This window comes from Thermobia domestica, unplaced genomic scaffold (genome assembly GCF_964235325.1).
Source record: "Thermobia domestica unplaced genomic scaffold, izTheDome1.hap1.1 HAP1_SCAFFOLD_355, whole genome shotgun sequence".
NCBI classification, from domain to species: Eukaryota; Metazoa; Arthropoda; class Insecta; order Zygentoma; family Lepismatidae; genus Thermobia; species Thermobia domestica.
In genome coordinates this window covers 56,515-70,316 of record NW_027656068.1, presented here as the reverse complement: position 1 = coordinate 70,316, position 13,802 = coordinate 56,515, and the positions used below count along the sequence as shown (strand labels likewise).

The 13,802-nt window shown below is 38.1% G+C and overlaps 1 protein-coding gene across 1 annotated transcript in view; it reads left to right on the top strand.

Annotated features, from left to right (window-relative positions):
- LOC145676763 (alpha-amylase-like) overlaps window positions 1–13,802 on the top strand; it is a 95,986-nt gene that overhangs the window by 41,957 nt on the left and 40,227 nt on the right. Inside the window, exon 7 of the mRNA XM_081747572.1 lies at window positions 8,135–8,257. Coding sequence (XP_081603698.1) covers window positions 8,135–8,257 — 123 coding nt within the window. The remainder of the gene's footprint in view (window positions 1–8,134; window positions 8,258–13,802) is intronic.

Here is a 13,802-nt window from a genome sequence, read left to right as displayed (position 1 = left end):
GTAAGTTTTGTTTACTGCACTGAAATAGTAAACAAAACACACACAAACGGGAGATATTCACTTACATTCATATTTTTACTTGTTGACATAATAGTTTATAATGATAAAAATAGTGTAAAAACTATCATTAATATTATTTGTATGTGTAACACATAGTATTGTTTACAAGTTTTACTACCAAAACAAAACTGTTAAGCTGAAAATATATTCTTACATTAAACGTTTACGTGTAATTTATTTTTAAACGCCATTAATTTATTTTAATTTTCCTACACTTCAGGCTCCTATTATTTTCCAAAAATACATGTTTCAAAGAAATAAAATCGTAAAATAATCACAAAACATCGAAAATTGTGCAGTAAGACTTATAAATATTACAACTTTATTGTGCAATCTGCAGACTACAACTATTCTACTTGGTAGTAAGACCATCGGACTATCTACGTCACAAAATGCAACGTTTCCTTGTTCACTTTATGGCTAGGAATTATAAAGAAGGCTATGCTATAGCCTACTATTAGGGCTGTTTCTAATTCCGGAATTCCAGAATTTTTCGGAACGGAAATACCAATTCCTGAATCGGAACACAGTTTCAAGACGTTCCGGAATTCCGGAACATTTTGGAATTTCGGAACATTTCGGAACATTTCGGAACTTCTTATTGAAAACGTAATTTTTGCTGTTACCCCAAACTGAGAGGTGTGCGCAAAGCTTAGCTTTGAAACTGGATATTCATTCCGCTGTGCTGAAGGAAGGAGCTTTTGGTCCACGGCAACTGGTTTGTTTCATTCTCTAGATTCGTTCACTGTGAACGATTGCGCATAAGATTTGGAACTTTGTCTGGTTATCCTTAGAGTCTCAATCATAAGTGATGCAGTGTAAATCCCGTGATTTTGGTGCAGAAATTGGAACCTATAAATTCGATCTAGTTCTTCCCTTTAGTTTGTTTAATCTTTCAAAAAGTACATTTTTTTAAGTAAACGATTTCGTATATTTTTTTCAAATGAATACCGACATTACCTTTTCCATTTATACAAGGGAATCCTAACAAGAAATTGAACTGCATATCCTTTGATGTATGGCCATTGTTAAGTATAAGTACCTGAAGGAGGGGCAGAGAATCATTTAAAAGAAAATACGATTTTCAGTAATTAAAGGGATAGGATAGTCTGAAATATTTGAAAAAAAAATCTGACCACTATTTCTGGTGGCCCCACACCCCTGCTTACTGGGAGGGAAGTTGCCATTATTTGTCAGTAATCTAAAGAGGAAAATGATTCCCAACTCACCGACGTCCGTGCTTTGTTCCTAGATTTTTTTCTTGATCGTTGGTTGATGTCTTAGCATTTTGATTTGTTATAATCTTCAATACTGCACAGAATATTATTTTGCTAAGTCAGGTGTTTCCGTTTTGTGAACAAATAGATCCTTTCGTTGGCTAAAACTACATGTGTATATGTAACATGACGTAAACACTAGCGTATAGTTTTCGTGGCATTTCAGTATGCCATAGCATAGCATACGCTATGAAGCAGTGTCCTTTTGGAAATAAGACCCTTTTGTATTAAAGAATCTGAAATAATACCCTACAAGACGTAAAAGCGAATTTACATGAAGTACACAAAGCATCGAATTTGTCGCGCCAAAATCAAAGCTTGGCTTGTAAACTTGTTTCTAATCTTTGGTAGGCCTCGGTACGTTCCCGAATTGTAGACGCTTACGAGCATATGTGTTCACCACAGGAGTATGGAATTGGGAGGCCGTCGTTGGATTAGACCACATCTAGCGTATGAGCAACGTTGTTAATCGTAACGGGGACGTATAGCCTAGTTGCTGACGTCCCCATTACTCCCCCTACTTATACTCACATCTAGCTCATGTGGTTCGGATTCCACGTTAATTAGTAGGTCCACGTCTCATATAGCCTCGCTGCTGAACGGGACGCTAAACTAAAATCAACTCAACTCAACTTACATCTAGCATAAGCTATACCCCTATCAACGCCTAACCACAGGCACATGAATGCTTTAGTGATACACAGGAGACTCTTCTGAGTCACCGGTGTCCAACCTGCTTCCAATTTCAACGTTCCTGTAATGAATGCTTTTTATATGGACACGCGCGCTCTCGTACACTATAACAGATTTCAGATGATAAGCGGCATGGCCTTGAGTTGGCTTCACGCGGCGTCCAATTGGCTTTGAGCGGTGTTGACAATTCGCGACAAGCAGTCCGCACGCTGACTTCTCGCGCTACTGCGAATCTTGACAATACCAGAGGCGCTTATTAGAAATATTGTATTAGCACATCAACTGCTCACTTTACGAAGTAGAGAAAAGAATTACGAACACATACGTGAAAACTACATCTTTTTATGTCAACTGGTTGTTATGATACACGCTTTTAAAGGTTTCCATATAAAACAATTAGTAAAACGAGCGATGAGTCCCGCGTCTAATTTCCAGTGGGTTTTTCTTCAATTTGGAAATAGAACTCAACTTTTATTACAGAATAATCATGGGTGTAACCAGCAGGTTGTTCTAGGGGAACATTACTTTCAGGGGGAGGAAAGCTTTTTACACATTTAAAAGAGAACAAATGATCTCTTTCAGAATATGAAAGCATTTTAACTCACCATACATACTATACACATGTTATATTTTCACGATGCTACCTTATCAAAAGACGGATGTTGACAGTACTGAGTTGAAAACCGGATTGTAGATGAATCAATAACCTATTCATAAGAAAACAAATGCTGCTTATAGCAGTCTGTTTATCTGACTTTGTATTTATATGGGTTAAAACAGTAAAGAAAAAAAAACTTGAAAAAATATCAACTCAGATATTATTACGCAATAATCTAATAGAGAGTTCATACGGTGTGCTCTCTGTTAGGGAAATGAGAATATAAAGCATATGGTTAATTTTAGTTGTTTTAATTAGGTACAGAAACCGCATTGATGATGTTTGATTTTTTTTTTTAAATTCATATTTTATTATAAACGTCCCTCATTTGCATAAGTTTATTAAACACATACCACGAACCTCATTTTGGAGTTGGAAATAGTTTGGAAAGACAGGGCCCCCTTTTCCCCCGTGGCTACACGCCTTTGGAATCTGATTCATTTATATATATATATAATATGCCTAACATCGTAAGAACAAAGTATGGGAAGTTCGTAATATTGTTTTGAAATTTACTTCGGGATAAATTTTTTCTTACTCGACAGAAAAAACGCAGTATGATTTTTTTTTCTTCACGTTTCACTACCTTACATATATGCGACCACTTATTCCCTCTTTCCTTCTCCAGCAGGGATTCAAAAGCACCAGGCGTCTAAATGGTCTCGTAAATTATCGTAACCCAAAACAAACTCGATCATTAAGGAATCAGACGGATTGTTTTTGTGTGACTTAGACCAAGCCCAAGAAAGTTATTTGTTATGAAAACTGAGAAGGAAACAAAGGTGTTAGTTGTGTTGGAACGTAAGTTCTCTTCTAGCATAAACAGAATTCATCAGTGTCTGGGTTACTTTTTTTCGTTGTATTTCGTTTCTTCTCCAAAATTATAGTTGACAATGTCTTTAAGCAAACCGAGTACAAGTGCTGAGCCTTCTTAAAAAAAATAAATAAAAATAAAGTGCTACGAAATCAGTCTCGAAGAATTATTTTTTGTGTTTACATTTTTTTAGCCCATGATAATAAATTTACAAGACTCAGATTCAGACAATGACGAAATATTAACTGACATAGTGAAAGTAGTGTTGAAGACGAGTGTTTAGCAAATCCACTGGAAAAGTTAATAGGTAAGTAATTTAATTGCTATATATACTTCTAGGATGCACAGTCAAAATTCTTGAGTTTGCTGGAATAGTATATTTATATTGCGAATAATGTTGCAAATGTATGTGTCATAACCTCAACTGGAGGAAGAGCGAGAAGGGAAAGGGGAGTCCATGATCCGGCAACACCGCGCGGAATATCGCGCACCATTGGCTATTGCCCGTGATGCTTTACATCTGAAATACACAGTACTTTCGAAGTACTCAATCCCATCTCTTCCGTTGTTCGGGACTTACCCGAATTCGCAAACTCGTTTCATTGCTCGGTACTGTCCCGAAGTTTAGACTCTGTCGTAGTCTCTCCAGCAGTAATAGATTTTTCACAACGAGTTGGAGGTTTCGTTGAACAGTCAACGAAACAGAAGTGGGAACAAGTCACAATGAAATCTTATACGTGGAAGTACTTTAAACGCATAGAAGGAAAGGACGAAGTACGGTGTACAGTTATTAATTGCTCGGCTGTTGTTTCTATAAAAGGTGGCAGTACAATAGGGCTGTTCCTAATTCCGGAATTTTTCGGAACGGAAATTCCAATTCCGGAATCGGAACACAGTTTCTAGACGTTCTCCAATTCCGGAATATTCCGGAATTAGATGAATTCCGAATTTCGGAATACGAAATAAAATTCCGAACCCCCCCTACCTACTATATTAAAAGCTGGCACGGAATGTTTCATTAATGATTTTTTTTTTCAAAAATAAACTCTCCCAATGAAATTAAATTGAGGGTCACATTATACTATAACAACTATAAGTACAAATGTTCCTATAATTTACCGATAAAAAACATTTCTTCTGGCTACCGCTCCTCAATGGCTGCGTCCTCATGCACGTGTCTAGTGTGCCTAATGGTAAGTTCGCCACTGACTGAAGGTATTTTAAATTTAATTAGTAAGGTAGAAATTTGCTCTCCTATAAAAAGAGCATGGAACCGATTCTCCTACGGTAGTAAGGTAGAAATTTGCTCTCCTATAAAAAGAGCATGGAACCGATTCTCCTACGGTAGTTAAACATGAAGTTGGTAGACCCGGATGGTGGCATTAGAAAGGTTCAAGTCTCCTGAACAGAGTAATGATGTCCCAAAATTTTGAACACGAGTCCCTTCTACACGTCTCACGAGTTCGTCCACATGGAGTTTTTAGGCACGGGTTGTGGTTCAGGTCTCCTAAACATAGCAATAACGTTAGAAATCGGGCCCTGGTCCCGAGGCCCCAGAAATAAAGTCTTGGGTTTTCGGGCACGGATTCTCTCTATTCGTCCATTAAACATGGAGTTGTAAGACGCAAGTAGTGGGATTGAAAAGTTCTTGCTCCCTTAAGCACAGTGATGATGTCAGAAATCGAGTCCTGGCCGCCCCGAAGTTTTGGGTTCTATCCCAAACTTTTGCTGTGGCTTAATCTCAATATTTGATTCTGCGAGATAAAACCATATGAAAAGCTGAATTGATGCTTTCATTTTGAGCAATCAAGTATTGAAATTAAGCCACAGCAAAGGTTTGCAACACAACCCGAAACTTCGGGCCCGGACCCTATTTCTGATATCATCGCTGTGCTTAAAGAGCAAAGACCTTTTCAACCTCACCACCCACGTCCACCAACTTCCTGTCTGACACGGTCTCCCTATCATAGGAGGATTTTAATGAAATTTTCTCCATGATCTTTAAGCCACACCGTTGTTCGAATAACAAGAAAGCTGGAAAACCTCAAAAATGAATTCCATCACCGGAATGGACACTGTAGTTTTTTTAGTAAGTGAATGTCCACTCTATATAGAACAGATCTGTTTTTCATCCTGACATCACTCGTTCATGAAAAGACACCTGTCGAAAGTGAATGATTCTTTTGTAAAAATGCTGTCCTTGTAAAAATGCTTTTCGTGTGGGACAGTATGACGAAATTGTTACTCGCAAGTATGTTCATAGTTATGAAATGTGAACTATAGATATTGTTGATCAGAACAATAGCAATCCTCTAAGGTCAACAGCAGGCCTCTAAGGCACTTCATATGCGCACTGGGAGCATTATTACAACAATCTATTCAGAGTCAAAGCTTTGTTACATATTTTCAGACTTTTAAAATTTTCCTAGCAAGTCCAAGGTTTCTTTATTATTTTAGTATTTTCTGTGGTTTCCAAATTCAGGGTTTTCACTGCAGCGAAGTTAAACTACCGCTAATTTTAAAGTTTTTCTGTAATATCTTCAAAACAAATAAAAATATTCGGAAAGGAGAAACATAGTGAACTAGACAATACGATTTTGCATGTGATACTTTTACCACAACTTACCTATTTGCTTTTGGTGTGCCGTTATTTACAGAGCCCACAAAAAATGCTAAATCTGTCGACAGTTGCAAATCGAAAGCTGATAGATGAGTTGTGATAATGGAATTACATACAAAATAATATTGTGTAGTGGACTACGTTTTTTGCTTTTCAAATATTTTTATTTGTTTTGAAGATATTACAGAAAAACTTTAAAATTAGCGGTAGTTTAATTTCGCTGTAGTGAAGATCCTTAATGAGTTTTGTTAGAATTAGCTGCTCCTACCTGCTTCTTGGCAAACAAAGCGAGCTTCAATGAGTCCAGACAGTCGCGTAATACTCACAGAAACTCAATAGTCTCGTTACTTTGCGTCATCTTAGTGGGTGTTAGTGTGATCAATGGTATTGTGAAGATGTCAACTATATCCATAGCTCCTCTCCCAATAGGAATACTAAGTGAGGAAGTTCAGGAGTCTCGAAACAGACTTCAGCAGGTATCGCTAGAAACGGTACCGAAAAAGTCTAGAAAAGATACAAACTTAGATTTCCTACACATATTTTGACATAGTCTGACATGATAATTTCAATATGCCCAAAAAGTATAATATTCCAAACGAAATGTTTCAACTTTTAAATAGCATCAGCAATCTCATGTTTGGGTACCAAATTGTTTTGAAGGTGATTAATTTCAAAATCGAATTTTTGTTTTTGTGACTCTCATTGTACTTGATTGGACAACTCTCTATTTTTTTTCAAATATGCGTATTGCGAGATAATTTCGTTTTTGTAAACAATGTCTTACACGGACTGACTTCTGGTTAACTTCATCGTTCGCGTTTTTGCTGGCCAAAAGCATGTTTATTTTGTTTAAAATGACATCTTTGCTATGCAATTTTAATAAGAATAACATTAGCACAAGTTCTGAATTATTTATTATTTTTTATACCGACCCATGATGATATTTGTAAACCTATTTTGAAAGCATACTCATTAAAATGTCCACTTTCTTTCGCCGCCTACATAGGCAACCCGCATTACTGACATACATGTTAGATTATTGCACGCATTACGGCATAACAATCAGCAATAGCCTAATATGTCTTCAAAAAATACCATATTGACAAAAAGCATGTTTTAAATACGCCCGCAAATAGTTTTGCCGCGCTTTCTCGTCATTCCGACCATTGTGCGACATCCTCATACAGAGACATACCTGATCAGAAGACCCTCAAGTTAGACAACTCTAACGTTTTGCAACGTTGTAGATTGTATATAGTTCACCTGGTGAATAGAAAGGACAGGTTTGGTGGTTCTCTATAAAACTTACTAATTAAGACTAGAATTCATTTGGAACCTCCTAAGTATGTATGCCTTCTACTTTGATGGGAAAGAACTTTAAAGGTTATGTCACACATATGAACTAAAATGTAATTTGCACCTGTATAATTTGTTTGTGGAAAATATTGTTTTCATCAATTCTCATCCACGCTCGTGAAAGATTCATTTAAATAATTTTGGAAAGCATTTTCTTTACAGAATGGCGTATGTAATTTTCTCGTTCACTCCTATTATCTATTTCTATTAAAAATAATATCTACTGTAAATGAATATTTTGATTTCTCTTTGGCAACAATAGTATAAAATTAGCTATTTTTGACCTAGACAGGACTTTTTTCATTATAAATTAGCAACCCACATTGTGTATATCAGCGGGCATATCCAGAAATTTCTTGAGGTGGCATAGGTTTGGTTTATATATATATATATATATATATATATATATATGTGTGTGTGTGTGTGTGTGTGTGTGTGTGTGTGTCTGTGTGTGTGCGTGTGTGCGTGTGTGAGCGTGCGGTGGTAGGTGCATATGCTATTAAATTTGACATTTCTGCATTATAATTAATCCATTTGTTAGATGCTTTTATTGTAATGTATTATTTATTAACAGACATGTCTAGCTTCTTTATACTCTGAAAGGAGAAGGGAATGAATATATTGAACTGGTGTGTATATATTGTTATTATTTTCAGGTATTGAAGCAATTCACGCTACTGAGTATACCTCATTCGGTAGAGTGACCGAGTTTAGATATGGAATGGAATTAGGAAATGCTTTCCGAGGGAACAATCCAATCAAATGGCTGGAAAATTTCGGTAAGTTTTCATTCTGGATTCATAATAATAATAATAATTTACAGAAGTGGTTCTCAACCTAATTCCTAACACGACCCCCATTCTATCACATCCTCTTGCCAACGACCCTCTTATAATTTCTGATTAGTAATAAGCTTGTGTGGGATTTTTAACATACCCACTGCGGAGATCTCACGATATCCATCTATTTCTATAATAGTAGAATCCATTCTTTGTATCTTCGTCGCCAAAAGTGCCTTTACATCGCCGTGACGGGTATGTGACAGCGCAGAACTCTAAGGAAGGGATGGTTGCATAAGAAATTTTGATTAATTTTGAAGAGTTTTTATTTTGACTAGGGAAATAACGTAGGTATAGGGAGTAAGGGCATAGATTTAAAGCATCAGTGCACTGTCATCTCTGAAAAGATTTGTATTCTCAGTTTTTCAAATTATTGTCTTATATGTTAAGTTAAAAACTGCTAACAACTGCTACTAGCGCTGTTACTCTTCAGGAATTTACTACGACATGTTCGGGCTTGAATTATTTCATTCGCCTCACTGTAATTATTTGAGAATGGAAACTGATTAAGCTGAACGTGAATATGTTTCCCGTAAAGCAAGGGCCGTAATAAATGTAGATAAGGTTCTTATTATTATATAAAACACATAAGTATTTATTCCGTGTATAGAATAATATAATACAATAACTAGGCAACATCATAATCACTAACGCCCGCAGGATTTTTTCCAACGGGAGGGGGGAAGTCCGATATACAGTTTTTCGTTTTATTCCCTATATATATTAAGTTAACAGTCATAACATTTATCATTGATAGCGTATATCGTCTTTCGCCACTGTAGCCTATTATTCAGAACATTCATCTCCACACATGATGTCGAGAGAATAGAAAGAAATAGATGTGAACAGTGGTGTAACTAATTTTACTCCGCCTTGGATCGATCGATCATCGATTTACTCATACTCCCCAGGCCCCCTGCCCCAGGTATTTCAGCTGCTGCGTTCTATATATGGTTCCATGTCAGAAGGGCCAGACAAAAGGGCAAAGACAGAAAGACCCAAGTCGAAAAGGGCCCTGCGTCAAACGGGCCCGAGTCAAAAGATCTCCGCAACAAAAGGGCCCGAGTCAAAAGGCCCTGCGTCAAACGGACTCGGGTCAAAAGGGTCCGAATCAAAACGCCCCTCATAAAAAGGACCCGGGTCGAAAGGTCTCCGCAACAAAAGGACCCGAGTCAAAGGGCCCCGAATCAAAACGACCCTCATAAAAAAGGGCCCGAGTCAAAAGGGACTCCGCTACAAAAGAGCCAGTTAAACGACCCTGCGTAGAAAAGGACCGAGTCAAAAGTGGGCGAATCAAAACGCCCCTCATAAAAAGAGCCATAGTCAAAAGGAGCCCACGAGAAAAGGATCCGAGTCAAATGGCTCTGCGTCAAATGAGCCCGGGTCAAAAGGGGCTCCGCTTCAAAAGGGCCCGAGTCAAACGGCCGCACGTCAAAAGGTCGCGGGTTAAAAAGGCCCTAGTCAAAAGGATCCAAATCAAAACGCACCTTATAAAAAGAGCCCAGGTCAAAGGGTTCCACGACAAAGTTACCTGAGTTAAAAGGCCCTGCGTCAAACGGACCCGGGTGAAATAAAGCCGGCGTCAAACGGCCTCGCGTCAAAAGGGCCCGAGTCGAAAGGTCTCCTCAACAAAAGGGCCCGAGCCAGAATGCCCGAATCAAAACGCCCCTCATCAAAAGGGCCATAATCAAAAGAGTCCCACGGCAAATGGACCCGAGTCAAAAGGCCCTGCATTAAACGGGCCTGGGTCGAAATGGGTCCCGCTACAACAGGGCCCGAGTGAAGTCGGCCTCACATCAAAAGGAATCGGTTCAAAAGGTCTCCACAACAAAAGGGTTCGAATCATAACGCCCCTCATAAAAAGGGGCCGAGTCCAAAGGAGTCCCCCTACAAAATTGCCCGAGTCGTCAAAAGGTCGCGGGTTTAATGGGCTGCAGTCAAAAGGGGCCGAATCAAACCGACCCTCATAAAAAGAACCCGTGTCAAAAGGGTTTCACGACAAAGGGACCCGAGTCAAAAGGCTGTGCGTCAAACAGACCCTGGTCAAATAAAGCCGGAGTCAAACGGGCCCGCGTCAAAAGGTCCCTGGTCGAAATGTTTCCTCAACAAAAGGCCCGAGCCAGAAGGCCCGAATCAAAACGCCCCTCATCAAAAGGGCCCGGGTCGAAAGGTCTCCACAAAAAAGGGCCCGAGAATCGTTTGTTAACACAACGCAAAAATTTGAGATTTAGATAGGGATAATAAACATAACAATTATAATGATGTCTGCAGAATGTTTGTGTAGACTGGTACGGAATGACAGCCAACCTCAGTAACAGAGGCGACTCTTGAGGGAAGTGACATTGGTAAAAGTTAACATTTTACGAACGCAATCCACAAGAAGTTAACTGCGCAAATGTATGGTGGAATTTCATTTACGGTGGAAAACATGAAGCGTGTTTGCACACGATACCGACAAAATCGGAGGAAGCCCCGATAATATCGATGTCGGTGTCGGCGTACTTTGCACACGTCGCCGACAATATCGGTGGAAGCCCCGACAATATCGTTGCCGGTGATGAGCGAAGTAAGCGACACACAAAAAATCTTCTCCATATATGAAAACAAATAAAAAAATAATAATTGGGAAAATTATTTTTTAAAACAAGAACTACAAAAACTGTTCTGAAGAGGTGTGGAGGACGGTTCAAAACTTAGAAAAAATAGTCCTATGCCTAAACATATTTAGATTTAACAGTGCCGTTTTAAATAGATGCTGTAAACATATTATTTTCGTTTCGATGAGAATTGATGCTGCTGTACATTGCAAACTATATTAGTTTTAATTTTTGTTGGAACACTGTTACATATTGTATGTATATTATTTTGTTTTCCATGCAATTAACATTAATGTCATAGTAGATTAAATGATAAGATTCAAATTAGTAATTCTGTTTTACATTGCTCCATACATACACTGGCGCAAATCCCGGGGGATGAAGGGGGCATGTCCCCTTCAATCTTGGAACTGGGGAGATTGCCTTCCCCCCAATAATCCGATTTGTAATGTGTTTTTTGGGAGAGAAATTTGATTGTGTCCGATCGCCAGAAAGGAAAATGAGATGAAATTATGTCCACTCAGAATAAGCCTCAAATCTGCCCGCCTCCCAATGTTGAAGACAACTCTGCTCCCCTGATCCTCCACAGCATTGTTTCTCGACTACAGAAATAGTTTGAACATTGCTATATATATAATATGGGAACGATCTAACCCCCCCCCTCCAATGTTGAAGACAGATTTGCGCTGTTGCATACATACCTGTCGTTTCTCGTTTCTTTTTGTCCATAAACTCAAAATCCTGGGCAAGTCTTGCATAAACTTTTCGCCATGCTTTTTGCGTTTCAATTCTGTCCTTGAAAGTGTCCGTTATATTATCCCATATGCAAGGTCTACATTCCACAAGTTCAATAAGGGTTAAAATATCAAATGGAAAAATTCCTGCCATCTCTAAAAATCTAAGCAAAACTAGAAAGATACGAATTCAATAATACACAACCTTTTCATTCAGTCACTGTAGCTAAACTGCAGAACTCTATCAGGGGGTCGATCCCGGTACAAAGGGGAGAGGAAAAACTAGGATACATAGCTTTGGTCTTTGTTTTCAATTGCCATTCCACAAATTGCTTTTAAAAAGGGGGAGGTTTGGGATAGTTTTGGAAATGAGAGGGAAAATCTGCAACAAGTGAAGCATGAAGCCACATCCGTATTGTTGAGATCACAATCAAGAAAATGCCAAATGAGTAACTTGTCCTTGGAGCTTTGAAAGGAGTGTTTGATTGTGCTGGTTTCGTTTCAAAATAATAATAATAATTCTACTTTGACCTGTCAACAAATATTCTATTCAATCATTGCTTATTGAGTGGAACCGGGAAAAGTGATTTGCACACAATTCTGATGAAAATAAAAGGAAGTAATAATAATCAGGATTTTTTTCCATATGCTTATGTTCACAGTGTATCAAACTTTGAAAATTACGCTTAAGTTAATTTCAAGAATGTATTAAAATTTAATAGCATTAATAGATTTAAAAAAATATACCATCAAAGAGTGTGTGTGTGAGAGAGAGAGAAAGAACAAAAATAAAAAAGTAGTGGAAAATAATCAAGAAATTGGTTATCTAAATTTCCTATATTCTATTTGGTAATAGCTATTTAGAGGGAAACCAGTACTCTTCAGACTTCCCACATTTTATATTTATTTAATAAAGGGAATTAGCTACTCCAAAACAGAGACTGTACAAAAATAGTAAGCTGTCCCGAAGTTGTTTATAGGACAAGATAATAATAATAATAATATACAATTGTAATAGAAAAAATGGAAACAACAAAATTCCAAAGACAAGAAACGAAACAAAAATACACAGCGCCTTGTCATTCACTCTCTTCATCTAACCCCCTGGCCGGCCGACACTATCGGTGGCGTGTGCATCCAATCATAAGAAAACATTGCTCCCGACAAAATCGGTGTCGGCGATACCGCCGACAGTATCGGGGGCTTGGCCGACAGCATCTGCGTGTCGGAGGATCGGCCGATAATCGGTGGCGTGTGCAAGCTACGATTTGAATACATTGAAGTCGATTTCACCGCCAACATTATCGGTGGTTCCACCGATATTATCGTTGCCGCGTGCAAACGCACTAACGGTCTCAAAACAAAAGATCAAACAAAACACATCAACCACTTTTCTTCATTATTATGGATATTGTGATTATTATTATTATTATTATTATTATTATTATATTACTTTTATTATTATTATTACCATTTTTATTAATAATAATAATATGCAAGGTCAGTGGTAGCCCATGCCTTCAAACCAGTATACGCCACTGTTTGAAACTATGAACTCTGCATTAACATCGGTCGTCTTTCCATCATTTTATGTTCGAAGGTGTGCAAGGGTTTCTTACCCCTTCCCTCAAAGCATGAAAAGCATACAATATTTTCGCGAACACAGCCAGAGGCAGAGAGGGAGTGACACATAACATACACAGCTTGCTGTGTAGCTGCAAGAGACCTATGGGTAATTATAGTTGCCCTCTTGTTACAAGGCGTTCAGTCAAGTAGTAGGTATCAAGGTCAGTTCCTGCAGTTGAACACGAAGTTGACTGTTAGGAAACAGAAGCATAAAACTAGTCTCTTTTGTTTACCTTTTACGAATATTTTTACCTTCATGCGTACAGCTCACATCTGGCGTAGATTTAAAAGGCATGTTATGTCAAGTATATATTCCCCAAAAGATATGAGTACTCAAAAGGCAAAAATCTGTAGCTACTTTTGTTTTCCTTTTTCTATTAGCCAGTGGAAGCGTTGTTTCAACATCCTTCTTGTAGCTTCCTTAGCATTCACTTCCTCTTTTTAGTTGAGCTTTCGGCTATGAATAGTAGGTTTGGCCGTATTTTTTCGAAAACGAAAAATGGAAAACGAAAAATTTTTCGAAAATAC